Below are 19,639 nucleotides of genomic sequence, written 5' to 3'. Positions count from 1 at the left end.
ATCATTCCCTTCATTAGATTTTCCTAGATATAGCATATTACTTAAGGGAGATCAGCAAACTCGATGATCAAACCACAAAGGTGAGCATAATAAACAAGCCCCTTAACATTAGGCTTTCTAACTGGGTGAGCAAAGACCACTGATTATTTTAACCTACTGAAAGGCACTTCGAATCTGTTCAATGTCATAGATCTATATTCAATGTCAACCCACAAGGACCACTGTGGTTAGTAACTAAGAGACCACATCATACACCTAATTAGAGTACTGTGTTTTCTGTCCATTAAAGAACAATTCTCAAGATGTGCCATTGGCTACTGAACTCAAGACTGACTACTGCCTCCTTCCACAGTGAACTTTTTTGGCAATGCGGATTCGCACATTTACAAAACACAGTGACTCTCTAAATCGGTGTTTCCCAAACTCTTCTGAATGCAACCCACAGTAAGTTATACATTTCAGATGATGACACAATACACACATACACACATGCTCACACATGTCATGAATTAATACTTACCCTTACCTCATGGGAAGAACTACAATGCATTTTATTCTCTTTTACTTCCTAATTTTAAAATGTTGTTCCTAACCTATTAAATTGATTTGAAAACTAAAAGTTTGAAAATTCCTGCTGTAGACTATAGGGTGAACTAAGAACACCTGGGTTTTAATTCTGCTACTAACTAATTCTGTGCGTCAAGTATATCTCTTACAAAATGCTGGTTTCACTCCATGTTCTTAAGGTTCCTCCACTCACTAGCATTCTAAAATAGCAGAAAATAAATTGTCGGGGGGGTGGGGGGGGAAGAGAGAGAGAGTCAGAAAATAAGCAACAGAAGTGTGGGCAAAGACTTAAAATTGCAGTGTTATTTGGTTAGTAGCAAAAAACTAGAAACAAGCTACAGGTCCAAATACAGGAGATTAAATACATGCAGGCATTAGAAATTACGTTGTAGCAAATCATTCAGTTACATGAAAAAATATAAAACTGGTCATCAAATTATTAATAAGAGCATGGCCCCAATTTTGGAAATGTATATAATATTATATAATAAATAAAAATATATATGTAAAGGATATATACAAAATGTTAACACTGGTTATCTCTGGATTGTGAGGTTATGGGTGATTTGGGACTCCTTCATTATTCTTTTCCTTATTTTACAAATTTTCTCCAATGCACAAATATTACTTTTACACTCTGAAAGAAAAACAATGAGTAATACTGGAGAGTAAAAATGTAATATAAACCTGGAAAATATAAAAGTCTAAAAAGGTTGCCTGAGGACCTGAGCAACATAACACACACCCTATTTAATGTGTTTTAAGACAGCAAGATGGCCACAACAGGCCTAAAGGCTTTTGAAGTGGCACTGGCCACAAAAACGGAATGTAGATTAAAGAAACACCACATGCTCTGATTTACATCTTGTGAAAGAATAAAGCCAAGTGTGTATAATGTAGCAAAATATATAGGCATCCCAATGAGAAAAGTAATATCTGAGATGTTTGACAAATGAAAAAGAAAACTACTAAAAGTCAAAATCAGTAGCAAAATTAAAAAGTTGGAAATCGAGTTACTGAAGTTGACAAAAATAAGGAGATGAATAGAGGGCACTGATAAATCTTTAAATACATTAATGTAATGTAAGGGGTTTAGAAGGTCTAGAATTGTCCTATTTCTCATGCACTGCAACTTTCAAAATATTCTCAAATACAATATACATCTGTTTATATTCTATTTATTTATTACACTTCCAAAGAATTGAAAATACTTGCGTCAAATTTTTCGTAAGATATTAAGTAAACTGATGGTGAATAAACAGAAAAAAAAAAGCAAATAAATAGTCTTTGAGAACATTATGTTCAAGGACCCATTTTAAATGAGTAAGTACAAGTAGGATGGGGTGTGGGCAGGATCATTACCTCCTGGATGCTTTTCTTACTTTCCTCCTCCTCTGCAGCCATGCTTTTACTTCAGGGGTGGTTTCTGGAGTAGGCTTCGTGTGATCAATGGTATATATATCCTTTCCTTGTTTCCAAAGCTGGTATCTGTCTGGCTGAAATTTCCTCACAAAGATATCCATTGAAATTTTCACCATGTCTTTCCTGCAGGTGCACTGAAACGCAATGGGGTTGGAGTGCTTTAAACATTTTGCTAACTACAGAAAGTCACACTGAGTTGTCCTTTGAATGTACCATACACGAATACTTAGTCACTACATAATGGAGAATAATGTTTTACATTTTCAAACATTCAGTGAGTAGGGACTTCCCTGGTGGTCCAGTGGGTAAGGCTCCACACTCCCAATGCAGGGGGGCCCGGTTTCGATCCCTGGTCAGGGAACTAGATCCTATATGCATGCTACAACTAAAAAGTCCGCATGCCACAACTAAGTCTGCACGCCACAACTAAAAAAGATCCCACATGCCACAGCAAAGATCCCGCATGTGCCACAACTAAGACCTGGCACAACCGAAAATTAATAAAAATAAATAAATAAAATAAATATTTTTTTAAAGTTTTAAGAAAAACATTCAGTGAGTAATAAACTCAATTTCTTCTGAATGGAGGTGATAACCTGTATATTCACATCTATAAACAGTAGAATAAGATGTTAAAATGCATTGCAGAGTTCTTGGAAACTGTGTACCAAGAACAACTGAAAGGAAAGAGCACACATTTGAAAGCATGCCTGCAACAGAAGGATTACCCTCCCAGCACAAGGGTGCATCAGTGAGCTGAATACTGTAAAGCTGAAAACCTAGGTTGACAATGAATAAAAGTAGCTAATAAATGTGTGGTTAGAATAATTTAACCAATAGGTTGAGATAAATTTTCTCCAAGATATATTTTAATCACATTAATGCTTATTAACAAATATACTCTCACAAAGTAACCAACAAATAGGAGCAAATAAACAGCCTCTTCTACATCATACCACATGAAACACCCACCATCACCACTACAATCATATCCACTAGAAAGAAAGAATAGTGTTAAGATAAGAAGTTCAAAGAAAAGATTATTTTGAATCCACTAGAACTTTGATTCTCATGAATAGATAGTTAGAAGTCATATCATATAAAGCAAGTTTCCTATAAAGATCTCACACAGGTTATATTGTGTCTAGGTTAGTACTCCATGCAATGGAACAGATAGAATTCAAATAGTGAAACAGAGATAGTCTCAAAGATGTAACATACCTTAACCATCCCTAACACACCTGGCAACAGACTGGTTGACTCAACAACAGCCTTGAAACAGTAAGTCTTTCAATATTTTGGCAATACAATTATCATCTCCATGCAAATTAATTTAAAATTTCCTAATAATCTCCAGCCTAAAACTTCCTCCAGAGAGTTCCAATCTTGCCTTGAAAGTTCAGGAAAAAGAAAAAAGGCAAAAAAAAAAAAAAAAAAAAAAAACAGTTCAGGACACAGCTAACAGTCAGTATGCCTAAAACCAGCTTCTCCAAATACAAACAAAAATTTTATTATAAATGATATGACAATCCTTCTATTCTCCTATATTCACAATCAACATTTCCTAATCCCTCCCTTGCCTTCTACCCCTAGAAATCCAGTCTGTCATCATCTATAATTAGCTCTTCCTCTACCTGCAGAAATCCTTTTACCAGGACACCTTCACTGTCAGATGCTAAAACCTAGCATAACAAAACTAACTAATTTCCCTGCCTGCAGTCTCTCCTAGCGCCAATTCATCTTTACAGCTGTCACTTTAATCTCCCTCAAATATCTCATAATCTTTCACTTCAGAGTTCAATAAGGTGTAATACTCTGCTCTGCCTTTAAAATAAAGTCCTGAGCCCAGCATTCAAGGGCTCTAAGCTTGGACTCCACTAGTGAGATTTCCAGGTTTCTCTCCCACTGCAAGTCAACATGAACATTCCTCTTCAACCCAAGGAGCAGAGTCACCATGAGCTTCCTTACCTCAGTGCTTTTGCTCCTACCACAATGCCTTCCTGCTCACCATTCTGCCATCCAAAGAAAATTCATCCTAAACACTGAATGCAAATTGTACCAATTATTCTTCTGAATGGAGTACTATTTATCTACACCACTGCTTTCTATTATTAGTTAAGTACAGGCAAACTTCATTTTAGTGCACTTCGCTTTATCGCGCTTTGCTTTATCACGCTTTGCTTTACAGATAAAACGCTTTTTACAAATTGAAGGTTTGTGGCAACCCTGCATCAAGCAAGTCTATCAATTTTTCCAACAGCATTTATCAACAGCATTTGGTCACTTTGTATCTCTGTGCCGCATTTTGGAAATTCTCGCAATATTTCAAACTTTTTCATTATAATGGTGATCTGTGATCAGTGATTTTTGATGTTACTATTGCAAAAAGCTTACAACTCACTGAAGGCTCAAATGATGGTTAAGCATTTTTTAGCAATAAAGTATTTTCTAATTAAAGTATGTACATTGTGGTTTTTTTTAGTCATAGTACCACTGCACATAATAGACTGCAGTACAGTGTAAACATAACTTTTATATGCGCTGGGAAACCAAATAATTTGTGTGACTCGCTTTATTGTGGGGAAAGGAACTGAACCCACAATATCTGAGGCATGCCTATAAAGAGAGAGTTCTAAGTCATTTTTACTATAATTAGCTTAGAAATATGGAAAATGAGGATTCTGAGAAATTTAAAGATATTTTGGTTTAAGACGCAACCTTTCACTAAAGGAAGAAATGAAGTTTAGACTCACCAGCAGAGACTCTCTTATTTTCGTATAGTGTTACTAATATTTGCTTCATGAAGAAAAAGGAGTGGACAATATAAATGATATGTTTCCACAGCAAGAATTTTGTCCTAGATTTTAATTTCCCATTCCTCTCTCCTAAAAGTCTTGAATTTTGTATACATACAACAAGATCTACCACTCAACTGATTGTCTGACTCAATACAAGAATATGTGTCTTAAATTATAGAAATAGAGAACAAATTAATGGTTGCCAGGGTTAAGGGAGGGGATGATGGTGAGAGGGAACTGGGTTCAGCTATAAAAGGGCAATGTGAGGGATCCTTGCAGTGGTGGAAATATTCTGTATCTTGACTCTATCATTGTCAATTTCCTCTTTTTTGATATTGTACTATAGTTTTTGTAAGAGGTTACCATCGGGGAAAACAGGATAAAGGATACACAGGATCTACCTGTATTATCTTTTGCAACAGCATGTGAATCTACAATTATCTGAAAATAAAAAGTTTAAGAAAAAAATAAACTCTAAGACTTCCTTAAAATAAAACATATGTATGTCTTGCCTTTGATTTTAAGTATTCAGAAATAGTCATAAAATACCCAAAATAATGCAAGGGAACAATGCCAGAGTCAAAAATAGTTGAAGTAAACTTCAACAGCACAGAGAAAATCTACTCTTGTCAGTAGTGACAAATAATACACTCATCTTAAAGCCCTAAAGATTAGATGAGATCATTTAATAGAACGTGCTATGTGACTTTATTAGTAGGAACGGAAGACATTAACACTCCCATTTAGAAACAAAGAAATTTACAGACTACATATTGGTACAAAGAGCAATAACAAATAATAGGTAATACTTCTCAAGTAATCTATTTTGGATATGAATTCAAAACACTAATAAGAATGGCTTTTCTTACTGTTTCTTTTAAGAACATTCATACTAGTTATGTAATATGTAATGTATGTAATGGCTAAGTCCAAATTTAAAGGGAATCATCAGTAGTCTGTTAAGCATTGAATTCTTCCATATTTCACCACCCTAAGACTTGTTACACAGAATCATGATTATTTGTTCCTATCTCCCAGGAAATCAAATTCAGGCTCTCCGTTATTTATACTGAAAACCAGCAATCTAATTTCAAGATGAAAATGTTTCTAAAAATCAGCAACTTTCTAAGGCAGCAAATAGTCATATGAATTGTAGAATTGGAAATTTCATATAACCACAATATATGATTAATAAAATAAGAAGTTGATGTTTAATAAAAACGCAAACTGAGCTATTACTTTAACATATTTTCTTTGTGACACACAGGATGGCTAATTATGGGAGGGAAAAAACCTCTCATGTGCAAATGTCTGATAAGGAAGGCTTTGAAGGTATGCAAAAATGTGTGAAATTATCCTGCTTTTCAGTCTATTTATAACAATTAAATGATAATTAGGAAGGAACTAAGGAAAGAATAACTTAAAATAAGATAACAAGCCTAATAGCCACTTGATGTGGCTGTTATGGGTTAAATTGTGTCTCCCTCCCTCAACCCCCAAAAGGTATATTCAAGTGCTAACCCCCGTCAGAATGCAGACCTTATTTGGAGAAAGGGTTATGGCAGACAGAAGTAATTACATAAGGGGTTACTGGAGTAGGGTGGGACCTTAATCCAATGGGCCTGGTGCCCTTATCAGACAAGAAGAGACACAGACACACAGGGGACAAGGCCTTAAATCGGTCTGACTACAAGAATATAGAGGTTCTTAGTGTTATTAAATTTTGCCTTACTGGGAAAGTTGAAGCAAATGAGGAAGTAAGAATCAGGCTTCCGGTATAACGAGGGGTCTTAAGAGTGAAGGAGAAGTGCACAGAGGTTTTGAAGAATCAAGAGCAACTATGACCTTGCAGGGGATTGAGAGATAATGTGAGAGGACTGGGCCCTTGTCATGGGTGGAACCCACTGCGATGCACATCCAGCTCCTGGTTGGGTCCTTCCTATCAGACTCAACTCCTTGGCTTCCCCTCTTGAAGAAACAACAGAAACTGAAGGATCAATAGAAGTCAGGCATTTACGAGGGGAAACACCGTGACCCAAGTGAATCCTGCCAGGTAGGATACTGTAAGGTAGAATAAGTTGAGGGTGGGGGATGAATTCATGTAACTTCTCTACTGTATCCCCCAAAATGGGGCCTCTTATCAATATAAGAGCTTGGTGTTAGATGGCTCCATGTATGTAGTTTCAAGAGACATGAGATACTATCAATCTCAGAATTAAAAATGAATTTTCTGTACATATACAGGAAAATGGTCTCTTTTTTACATACAAAATTCCAATGAATGTCAACCACAGTATATCATAGCCCAAGGAGGATAAATAATGTTTAAATTTTTCTTATAAATTATTAATTTCCCAACAATTATAAAAAGGGACCAATGCATAGATGAAACAGATTTACTGAACAGGACAGTCAAAAAGAGGAATGGAGCCAATGATGGCAAACTCTTGTTTTGAGTATTTATAAGTGTCTGATGAAGCATATATTGCTGTCTGCTATTGGCACATGAGTAGTGGGTGTATCTTAAAACCTAAGAACACTGTAAGTTACTGTCCTTTATGATAACCACTTTAATTGTACTTAACAATGAAAATGACTCATTTTAAAAACACAAACAAGCATATCAATTCCTATCTCCTTCAAAAATTCAAATCAATAATTGGAAAAGTTAGGTTTTTATCAAAATCTAGTCCCCCTCCAAGAAAATTATTGTTTTTGAAGGTTATCTGTTAATTATCTTCAAGGTACAACGAAATTACTACATTAAATCAGAAATACAGTAAGAAAGAAGCATCCATTTCCTATCCAACACATAGCAAAACTGTCTTACATCTCCAAACACATAAGCTATGAAAACATGGGACTGTGTATCAAATGGGAAAATGCCAAACCTTCAATGGAATCACCATTCATTTGCTTTGAGAACCCAAAAGTTTGTATTACCAGTTGCCCTTTGAAAGAACATCATAAATAAAGAATAAAGGGAAGAGAAATATTCTCTACTTCGTTGTTTTCTAACAACACACTTTCTTTAGCTATGACAACAAGAATTAAGAAGAATGTGTTATTAACATAATTAGACACAACTATTCATTATTGTTTACTCTAAGTAATAACAAAGATACTACTTAGGCATAGCAACCTCTTATTTAACCAAGAATGTGACTGATGGTGATAACTAATTAGAGCCAAAGTCAGTAACTAGGCCTGAAATATAATTATATTCTAAACTATCAAACTACCTTTTATAGTAAATAGATAATTTAGCACTCAGGAAGCTCAGATATCTCATTGGAAAAAAAAAAGGTTTAGACAATTCTAGCACTAGAGCATCAAGAGAAATCTTTGGCCAACTGATCTATGATTTACTCTTTATTCTTCCAGATTTACATCTCTTTCATTCCTTCCTATTCTTTAACCCTTTTTTTCTTTTTTTTGTTTTTGTTTATTTGTTTGTTTTTAATCCTTTTATCTGTTTTCAACTTAGTCATGTTCAAAACCTAAAAATTCTTCTTTCCCTCCACATGTAAAAAAATAACCTGCTGGTAAATTTGTTAGCATTAAAACAAACTATGTTACTATCAATCCACTAGTACTTTGGAATCTCCATCTTCATTTCACAACTAGATAAACATACATCCAATCTACTGCATCATACCAAACTTATAGAAGAGAAAGGACCCAGCTCTTTGGAAAACTGCCACACTGTTAACCCATATTAAATTTGCAGAAGTCCAGGAACCCCAGACTTTTTCTGGTACAATTATACTTAGTTATTTTTCATTTCAAATATGAATGAGAAACAAAATTTTCCAATATGCACTCAAATTTTTAAGGTAGTATTTCTGATCAATATTTTCTGGCATTGTGTTCCAATAGAGAAACCACTCAGTTTTTACGGAAATTAATTAATTATTTTAACAGAAACATGGCCTAATTTAAACGGTTGCTAAGAATCATTAAATAAAAACAATTTTAGAAAATAAATGCACTATGCAGTTAATGAAGCCAACATCTATTGACAGGGTATTATTATACTATCTGTAGAAGTATCTAACCTGTTGAGATACAACAAAAATTTTTGAACGAACTTTCATTCTTTTTACATTCACCATATAATTAAGAATGAATAAAAGTATTTAATGTGTTGACTAACTGTAAAAAAATGTAAAGGAACCTATTTATATTGAAATTATTCCAAATAAATTTTTTAAAAAAGTAGAATATTCTACTCTGTAGTCAATTAATTCTATTATCATAAAATTTTCATTGCCAGTTACAAATCTGAACAGAATTTCACCCTCTTTGGAGTACTCCAAACAGATCAGTATTTCTTAGCTGACTCAAAACTAAGTATACATTAGAAAAAGGGGAATTCAGAATCAGTATAATGAATGTAGATGACTCTAATATACATTGTGCTGAGCTAAAGAAACCAGGCAATTTTAAAGTCCACAGTGGTGATTAATCCATCAGATTAATGAATACAACTATGTTTTTAATATGATGAATAAGCAGTAGCCACATTGCTCTATCTATATACTTGTTGAACCCTGAACTGACTACAGCTCTTCTACTTATTAGCTGAGTAAAAATGGTAAGTCTTGAGCTCTGAGAATGCTCCCTCATATAAAAATGTCTTCCTGGGTCTCTCACAAAGGTTCAAAAAATTTTAAGTGTAAATACACTTGATCAGCCGAGCTCCTTAAACATCATTATGATTATGATCCTCCCAACCCTCTTCCTCACAAAATACTGAAGGAAACTCAAAATGCTGTTGTAAAGCAATGTAATGCTTTAAAGTTTCAGTCTGGGCTCAAATACTTATATTTTACAGAACTTATTTTCAAAGATGGTAGAGCCATGGGATTCTTCAAATGAGCTAAAGAAATTGCGTGAAATTAATGTAACAGTAGAACAGAAAATGCCCCATTTCTTGCCAGTTCCTATCTACGGAACATATTTAGGCATCCATCACTGTACACCAAATGGGCCTTCTTCATCCCTTGGTCATATGTAATACCCATTATAATACTGATTTACTTCATCCGTGTACTTATTCAATCATTGCTCATTTGTTCATGTACCCTCTTCATTAATAATTTTGGGAGAAAATTATTATAATTATCTTAATTTATAAGTATTATTTTAATACAAGAAACAGAGTTGTTAAATACTTAAAACTAATTAAGGTGAAAATAATATTTGAACAGCACTTTGATTTCCTGAGTAACATTTCATATAATATCAGTCAAAGACAAGTAATAGGCTATTTCTCCAGATCACATGAAGAGTAAACTATATAATTATGTTTACACTGACTGAGCAGGGAGATAAAAGAAATACAATTCTAAGATCAGTATTAATCAACAATGAAAGTATATAAAGAATGCAAAGGTCATTTCTTTTGTCCTTATATCCATTAATGAAGCAAGTTCTGCAGGAAACCTGCACATCCCCTGTTTTTCCCCGGACTGCTCTGCAGAGCTCACATAACCCTGATGTTGTCAGGGTGCACAAAGCATTTAAAGGTTCTGGGGATCCCAGGATACACACCCAGAGAAATTTTCTAAATGTTTTGTTCTCATGGACATAAAGAAGAAAGTAGCTTTAAAATATCCCTAATGGGGGCTTCCCTGGTGGTGCAGTGGTTGAGAGCCCGCCTGCCAATGCAGGGGACACGGGTTCATGCCCCGGTCCGGGAAGATCCCACATGCCGCGGAGCGGCTGGGCCCGTGAGCCATGGCTGCTGAGCCTGCATGTCCGGAGCCTGTGCTTTGCAATGGGAGAGGCCACAACAGTGAGAGGCCCGCATACCACAAAAATATATATATATCCCTAATGGCCAAAAAGATAATCATATTCATAGTAAGAAAGTCTGATACCACTACTAAATTTCTTATTCTCACTTTAATAAATCATTATTGTGAATTATTTCAGATACTTTTGCCATATCTGACCTTCCCCTCCCAGTCTATTTTAAACCATGAAAATATACATTGTGTCTGTCTTTCTGAGAAGTACATTCTAGTTGTCTAGAGGACTGGAGGCCCTTAAAAATATTTTTTCAATAAATAACCTTTTATAAACGTATGAGGAAACAGAGGCTTAGAGAATTTTACTTAATTTGCCCAATGTCACACTGCTAACAAGTAATACAGCCTTTACCACATTCAATCTAGAATAACTGCCATACTCTTAACCAATCTACTGTGGACATTCAAAACCAAACCATATTTAACACATTTTAAATGGTTTTAATTTAAATATGGGCCACACTTTTCCATTCTAAACTTCTTTTTCTATGACCCATAACCAAGTTGAAATTGTAGTTGAGAATAAATGCCTGGATCTCATTATTTTAGCTTTTTATGCATGACATCATGCTGTATTGATAGTTTATCCAGTCTAGCTAGCAACTTTCCGAAATATGTTTCCTCCGCTCTCCCTACTTTTAATAGATTCAGATTAATTTCTTCTGAATATTTTCAGGCTTCACCATACTTTATAAGGTATATCTCCCTTATAAAGTAAGGCAATTATAAAGCAATTTAAGGTATGAGACTAGAAACTCTATCTTTCTGACCCATGGGAACACTGCTCAAATAGACAATGAAAAACTATGCAAAAAGAAGGGGAATGGGCTCAAATAGCTTGCTCCAAGGGTCTCTAAAAAACTGTAGGAATTATTTTTAGAATTTCTGCTTCTCAACACTTACCTAAGTATCTGATAGAAAGGTTAAGGAAGTTCAGAGTTACAGACATTAAACAATCTACTCCCACTGTGCCATGTAAAACACAGCATGAAATTGAACTCTTTAGTACTGGGGAACAGATGAAGTTATTTTGTTCTGAATTCATGCATTGCATGTCACACACTTTATATGGGTGATAAATTTGGGCAAGATCAGATAAAAAATGGGGCTCTGCAGAGTCCTAGGGATCTAAGTGATTTATGAATATAAATATTTGCTCCTAAGACTCTGTAAGATCATATGCGAGAGAGCCAACAGAAATACATAGAAGTATATAACATATAATCCTCCTCCCAAGATGCTCAGATACACTGACTTTTGAATCTTGCAAATATTTTTTAATGACTAATTGGACACAATTAGAAGTTCATCCTGCACCTGGAATGAACCTTAGGAAATAAAAAATCCACTCTAATTATCATAATTCATAGATGGGAAACTGAGGCACAAAAATACTAAGTGACTTGCTGGATGGCACAAGGATAGTGAGTGGAAAAAAAAGTTCAAGTGATGCAAGACTCATCCTACTTACCAGCATCTCTGGGATTCTCAGCTTCCCATTCACTGAGCCACTAAGCACATAGGAACACGCTGAGTAACTCAAGGGGTTGAATGCAGAATTAGCCACGCCCCAGGTTTCACGACAGAACACTGGCCATGGTAAAAACCATCTGACTAATGCTGGAGATGTTCACTTCTGTGGAACTGGAGATGAAGGCAACATCCTCTAACCCTTTTCCATCTTTCTTTGTACAGTTCAAACACTATTATCAATGTAGGAAATATGATTAATAAGTAAATACCGTTTTTCTAAAGAGGAGAGGGCGGAGCAAATGAGGAGGAAAATGAATAAAAAGGCCATGTATGCATAACGTAATCCCCAGAATGGAAGCTCTGGATAGTACCACTGTCCCTCAGTATCCTTGGGGGATTGGTTCCAGGACTGCCCTCAGACAACAAAATCTGCAGATGCCTAAGTCCCTTATATAAAATGGTATAGTAAATATTTGCATATAATCTATGTACATCCTCCCACACACTTTAAATTATCTGTAGATTACTTATAATACCTAATACCATGTAGCTGCTATGGGAATAGTTATAAATACAATGTAAATGCTATATAAATAGCTACCAAAGTGGGCAGCAAATTGAAGTTTTGCTTTTTGGAACTTCTAGACTTTTTTCCCTAATATTTTCAATTCATAATTGGTTGAACCCACAGATGCAGAACCCGAGGATTCGGAGAGCTGACCATATATATCAAGGGTGCTCTCGCTTAGGAGAAACAAAAATAACTTGTTATTTTTCTAATAAATTCTAGGTTACCATATGTTTAAATCCTATATGTCATACTGAATTTTTAATATATTTTTCAGGAAAAAAATGAAACCTTAATTTATTTAACAGTCATGTCATAAACACTACCCCACACTCAATGCACTCTGATCACATGTCTCTTGCCACCTAAAAAATTCTCTGGCACTATTTCCAAAACAAGAGACAACCGGATGAAAGCTAACTAGGTCAAAAAATTAATGCCTTTAGGAAGTAGTATAATTTATTTCAGGCTTTCTAATGTTAACAATATGATTGGAAATTTAACATTAAATAATCAAAGGAAAACAAATAATTTTGTTGGAAATAAAATTATTTAAATTGACAACAGATACTTTTTCAGCAACACTTCCTTAGGAAACCACACAGCACTATAAGTAAATAATTCAGCATTTCAGATTCATTTTATCTGGCAATTCCTGCATTCCCATTCAAGTGTGAGAATATGTCTGGCACTGCTATTAGCTTTTCTGTTATTAATTTTGTGAGATGATTTAAAGCAGGGGAAAAAGGTAGATATATTCATTGAACCAGTAGAAAAACAAATAGAAGATAGAAAAACACACAATGGATTTGTGTTTCTTCAATTTCTCTCTGGCCAAATTTAGAAAACCATAAATAGGAAAGTCTATGGAAAAACATTTCTTATAAGAGGATTCCTTGTTATTCTAAGAAATTAAGATGGGAAAAACAGGATTTAAATCAGTTTAAGGCCAATAGGGATCCAACATGCAGAACTAACTTCCACGACTATTACTATTATTTGCTTGACTATAGACTCAAAAATAGCAAAAAATGGCTCCAGAGCCCACGAGCCACAACTACTGAGCCCGTGTGCCACAACTACTGAAGCCCGCATGCCGGAGTCTGTGCTCTGCAACAAGGCAAGCACTGCAATGAGAAACCCGTGCATCGCAACGAAGAGTAGCCCCTGCTCGCCTCAACTAGAGAAAAGCCCACACTCAACAAAGACCCAACACAGCCAAAAATAAAATAAATTTTTAAAAAAAGAAATAATGGCTTAAATTTTTTAAAAAATAGCAAAAAATGAAGCTGCATTAAACCAATCTGTGACATGTTAAGGATAAATCATGCCAATGACTTAGCAACACAGAACTTTTAAATATGTAATAAAACTTTTAAAATATGAATAATCTGTGACCAGTAATTTAACAACGGGGAACTTATCCTAAGAAAATAATTATTACTTAATGTACCAGCTTATGTTTAAGAATGTTCATTTCAGCAGTGTTTATCAAAGATCTAAAAAAAGGAAAAAAAAACATTTTCTAGAAACAAGAGGGTATTCCTTTAAAAACTCATGGTATAACTTACGGAAGAACATTTAGAGATATGGGAAAGCATACCAGTAGGTGGAGATAACAGGTTACACATGATCATATATGTAATATATACATTTATCTACCTATAATGCACATACATATGTTAGAGACTGATCCATTTCCTTAAATCTGATACTGGGGAGAGCAGTGTGGGGACAGAAGTGGTGGGTACAAGTAGAAGTGGGTATGGCATGAGGAGGTTGCTTGGACTAAAGCTCTACACTTGGAGTGGAAATATCCATAAATAGATGAATCCCTTTCTTAAGTGATGAAGTTTCTCTCTCACTCTTGATCTCTCTATATTTACCCAAACCAAAAGTATTTCATTTCCTAGCACCTTGTTCTTTTCCTTCAGGTCACTTATAACAATTTTTAATCATATGTTTGTATGTTTATTTGGTTAACATCTATTTCCTGCCCTAGAACCTACATTCTGTGAAGACAGGACTCAGATCAGTTTTACCGTCACCCAACACATAGGATGTGCTCCATAAATACTAGCTGAATGACTGCCAAACACTAGAATATTGCCCGTAATGTAAGAAGCAAAACAAAAATGAAAATGAATCTAATGTTGACCTTACTATATTTGAATTATTTATTTGCTTCATTTCTATTTACATAATTTATTTAAAAATTGAATTACTTTATCATTACGTAGAACCTTTCATTGGAAGACCTCAAAGTATTTCATTAGCAAATATGAGGGCTCTGCCTTAATTAATGGAAACATGTCATAAATGTTAAGGAATGCTTTTTTTTGTCCAGCAAATGACACACAGCTACAAACTACAACTCAGATTTCTAACTTTATATCCACTGTCTAAGAATTTGGTTGATACAAATAAAATGTACAATTGTCATTGTTGCAATGATCATTAACAAGCTCTGGACAAGAGAAGTCCTTCACTACCCCAGGGGCAATGGGTCTACTGATAAAATCTAGAAAGTGATTTGGTAGGATGTGTTCTATTTTTACTCTACAGAAACTCATTCATCAGTCTAAATGTTTAAAAAAAAGAAAGGCTACATGATAAATGCAATTTTAATGATCTACATTCCCTCATATTCACATGTACTTTTAAATATATTTAAATTCAAACTGGACTGAGTCCAGAAAGTAATCATAAACACAGCCGATATCAGCCTCAAATCCTGCCAAGTACTAAAGACCACTCCAGTTTAAAACAATTATATCCAACCAAACTTCTGGTGCCAAAATAAAGCCCCCTATTTGTACAACTTACACAATAATCAGAGTAAAGATTATTCATCTATATGTGTAATAAGAAATTATTTCAGGGCTGTAGTTTCACTTATTTCCTCAGATGTGGCTGCCTACTACAATCTATCACTGTCAAGAAACAAAAAACCAGGAATGTTCTGCCTTCACTAGTGAATAAATACAAGCTGTAGCAGTGACTCTTTAAATCAAAATGCAAAAACCTTTTTCCTCATGGGGTTGGAGAGACCCAACTAAAGAGGAGAGGAAGGTAAAGCACTGGGAATGGCAGGGTTAGGACACTAGTTCATCACTTCAGTTTTGGTTCATTTTACATTCCAAGAACTGTTGCTGAGGTCTTCTGGAAGGCAGGGCAGGGGTCAGGGAGGACATTTTATAGCAATAAACAACTATCACATACCACGTCTGCTCATCCTTTGCCTTTTTACTTTGTCCAAGAACATGGGAAATAAGTTGTAAATGGCTTCCCAGTACTCTAATTCTGTGTGGGAAATCCATTCTGCTGCAAATTGTCCACCTGATCCATACAATCTCTGGCCCAAGACTGCAAATGGCAAGCCTTCCCTTCCAAGTGCAGAAGCACGAAGCCTACCCTACCACAAGCTTTTATCTCCCCTCTCTGTGAAATGAATATGGAAAAGAAAACTAACAGTAGAAGGCCCATTCCTTTAATCAAATATTAAATTACATCCATTCTCAGTTCAATTTAATACCTGTGCTGCTGAAATAATGTCCAGAGTAACAAGCTATGACAGCATTCATTCCACAAACATTTCAGTGCCTAATATGAGCAAAGAGGTATGATGGGCACAGTTACCAAACTTCATAAATAAGCAGCTACATGGGGGTGGGGCAGAAATCTGGAAAAAGTTTGCAATTCTCACCATTGGTTAAGTTTTGTGAAACTGAATAGAGCTGTTTTTATTTATAATTTACTATTCATTATTTAGTTTGTTCAAAAAATTTTACTGGGCTTCCCTGGTGACGCAGTGGTTGAGAGTCCGCCTGCCGATGCAGGGACACGGGTTCATGCCCTGGTCTGGGAGGATCCCACATGCCACAGAGCGGCTGGGCCCGTGAGCCATGGCCGCTGAGCGCTCCGCAACGGGAGAGGCCACAACAGTGAAAGGCCCACGTACCGCAAAAAAAAAAAAAAAAAAAATTTACTGAAATTGATGTAGCAGGATTAAATCACTAAATTTTATTACGTGGTTCACTCCTAAGACTTTTATTAGGATGTTTTCTGACTAAAAAAAGCACTAAAAACAATTTTCCCCCAGGCCCAGGGCCTGTGTTTTAGGTGCGGCTGGACGGAGCCAATCAAACATTCCATCCCAGTGACAACAGTGACTGGTTCAGGGATCCGCACACGACCCAGGTAGGCCAAGGGGATTCATCTCAGGACTTGTTCCTAGTCTATTAGCCTAGAAAAAGCCAACAGTTATCTATGCCACAACGTGGGGAACAAAAGCCTGAGAAGGAAACCAAGTGTGATAAAAGAACCAGAGAGAAGAAAGTGCAGTAAGAGGATCCAGACAGATATCTGAAGATATACGTCAAGGAGGTAGTCCATTTTCTTTCTGCGCCAAAAGGAGGTGGAAGGCTACAACTTTTGAGAATGTTGACCCATTAAGATCATCTTAAGACAGAATCTACACACTTAACTAAGTACATGACATATGCAGAAGAAAAGTTAAAATCATCTATGAGCATAGGAAGGATTTTTAAATCTACTGCTCCAGACTGTTACTGGAAATGTATCTACAATTGAAACCAGAGCAATACAATTAGCACTTGACTTACAAGAAAATGATTTTATAGTCAGAATGAAATGAAATGGGTTATCAGGTAAGACAGACATATACTGTGAGCCAGGAACAAGTCATAAAAGTTAAATTAACAAGAAAATCAGTTAGAGAACATTATGATAAGAATTTGCCAAAGCAGAAGACTACTTCAAATTTCCACTTTTACATATGTTCAAAACAATTAAGGTCAATTAGCATGTTTAGAATATCAGGCCTAAAGATAAACAGATAAATTAGCCCCATGTTTTTAATCTGGAGACTTGAATCCATATGGCTGTCTAAACCAGTTAAGATTTTAAATGTCAGTCACAACACACAAAAAAGCCTTCAACAGGAAAAGTTTATACTTGTATAAATACATTTCTGTCTCTATATCATCAAGAAAGAAACATCAAAATAGCAATTAAGTAGTGTTAAAACAAACAGAAGTTACATATTCCAATGTCTCAGGACCAATATTAAATTTTTAAAAACCCAATATAAAATACATTATTTTAAAAGCCTAGTCTAAAATACCATCTCACTTTAATACTCAGATCTAAATACTACTTTTAATAATAAAATGTCAGAAATACAGCAACCTGTAACCACAAAGACATAAAATTACTAAGTGCCTGAAAATGAATTATGTATATCAAAGGATAAGGTTAACTTACTGGTATTGAACTACAAAGGCTATTGGAATCCCAAATTTTAAAAAGAACCTTTACTCTGGACTTCTTCCAGCAATTCAAACAAAGTAAATGTGTAAATTTTTTTTTTAACATTCAACTACTTCCTTTTTATATTTTTAATGAAACAGTTTAACTGAATTATTACTTAGCAGCAGCAACATCCAAGAATCTTGTCAATCACAGACCAGAAGTCCTGCCTCTGAGAAGGCCTGACTGAGCAGAACGTGAAACTCCTACAGTGCATCCAGCAGGAAGAACTGTCTCACCAAGAGCGATCAGTTAAATGCAGCACTGGTACTCATGGCTTCTCGTGTCCAATGGCAAATTATTCGTGGTATTTTTTCATTTATGTTTAGTCTCCTAAGTTCTTAAGTGTAAGAGGAAGGGGGACCTATCTTAAATACCAGTTTTTGGTTTTTAAAAGGTTTTAATTGATTGTAGTAAAAAATAAGAATTCAAGCTGATGGTTATAATAGCAAACATCTCATACTGTGTGCTTTCTATGTGCCAGGCACAGTGATAAATGCAAAGCATTTTCTCATTGCATCGGTACTTATGTTAGTTCACTTAGTCTTCACATCCCTATGAGGAACTATTAATAACTCTGTTTTACTAATGTAGGATACAGAGAATCAATGATTTGCCAAAGGTCATGGGACTTTCCTGGTGGCGCAGTGGACAAGACTCCGTGATCCCAATATAGGGGGGCCCGGGTTCAATCCCTGGTCAGGGAACTAGATCCCACATGCATGCTGCAACTAAGAGTTTGCATGTCACAATTAAGGAGGCTGCAGGTCGCAACTAAGGAGCCTGCCGGCCACAACTAAGAGCTGGCGTAACCTAAATAAATAGATAAATATTTTTTAAAATAATAATAATAATTTGAGAAAGGTCATGAATTAAGCAAGTGGTAGAATGAAGACTTGAGTCTACATCCTTTCATCATCAGTACCAGTGCTCCTAAAAACGGACAATGTATTGACAGTACAGGATATACAGTGCTGATATTCAGCACCATCCCAGTCCATCTGAACTCTTGCCTGCATGGAGCTGCCCCAGGCCAAAGGGTTCTGATTTGGCTCTGATATTAAGGAGACTTGCAGAGATTAGAAGGCAGAAGAGAGTCTAAAGATTTCAGCAGCAGGCTGCTGGAGAAGTGACAGCAGCAGGCCAGGGCAGAGGAACACAGGGGCACAAAGGTCCCGGCTGTTCCCGAGCTCAGGTAACACCATCTTCCCTACACACCTTTTCACTCCTCCAGTCCTTCCAACAATGTTGCAGCCTAGCTCATACTAGGAGCAAACTACTGGGAACAACTGCACATTCATGAACACGTTTTAATTTTGTATATCTTCCTTTGTAAAGAGTCTGTTACATTTTTGGTCCACTTTTTATTGAGATATTTTTGTTGTTTTATTATTGAGCTGTCTGAGTCCTTTATATATCCCAGATACCAGTCATTTATCAAATAGATGTTTTGCAAATGTTTTCTCCTAATTTGTGTCCTTTTAATGATGTCTTTTAATGAGCAGAAGTTTGTCTAACTCATCAATTTTTGCTTTTTATAATTATTGCTATGACTTAAGAAACCTTTTTCTATCCCCAAGTTATAAAGATATTCTCCTATATTTTCTTCCAAAAGCTTCATATTTCAGTTTTCTCCTTCAGGTCTAGGATCCATCTTGAATTAG

General features: G+C 35.6%; 1 protein-coding gene across 4 annotated transcripts in view; it reads right to left on the bottom strand.

Annotated features, from left to right (window-relative positions):
• The window catches only part of KDM4C (lysine demethylase 4C), a 395,353-nt gene that overhangs the window by 187,788 nt on the left and 187,926 nt on the right, over nt 1-19,639 (bottom strand). For all 4 annotated transcript variants that reach the window (XM_082842831.1, XM_082842830.1, XM_082842832.1 and 1 more), the window contains one exon: nt 1,930-2,123. In XM_082842831.1, coding sequence (XP_082698957.1) covers nt 1,930-2,123 — 194 coding nt within the window. The remainder of the gene's footprint in view (nt 1-1,929; nt 2,124-19,639) is intronic.

This window comes from Leucopleurus acutus (genome assembly GCF_964270905.1).
Source record: "Leucopleurus acutus genome assembly, chromosome: 7".
NCBI lineage: Eukaryota > Metazoa > Chordata > Mammalia > Artiodactyla > Delphinidae > Leucopleurus > Leucopleurus acutus.
Note: the sequence above shows the minus strand (reverse complement) of the source record. Positions and strands in the feature narration are given on the sequence as shown.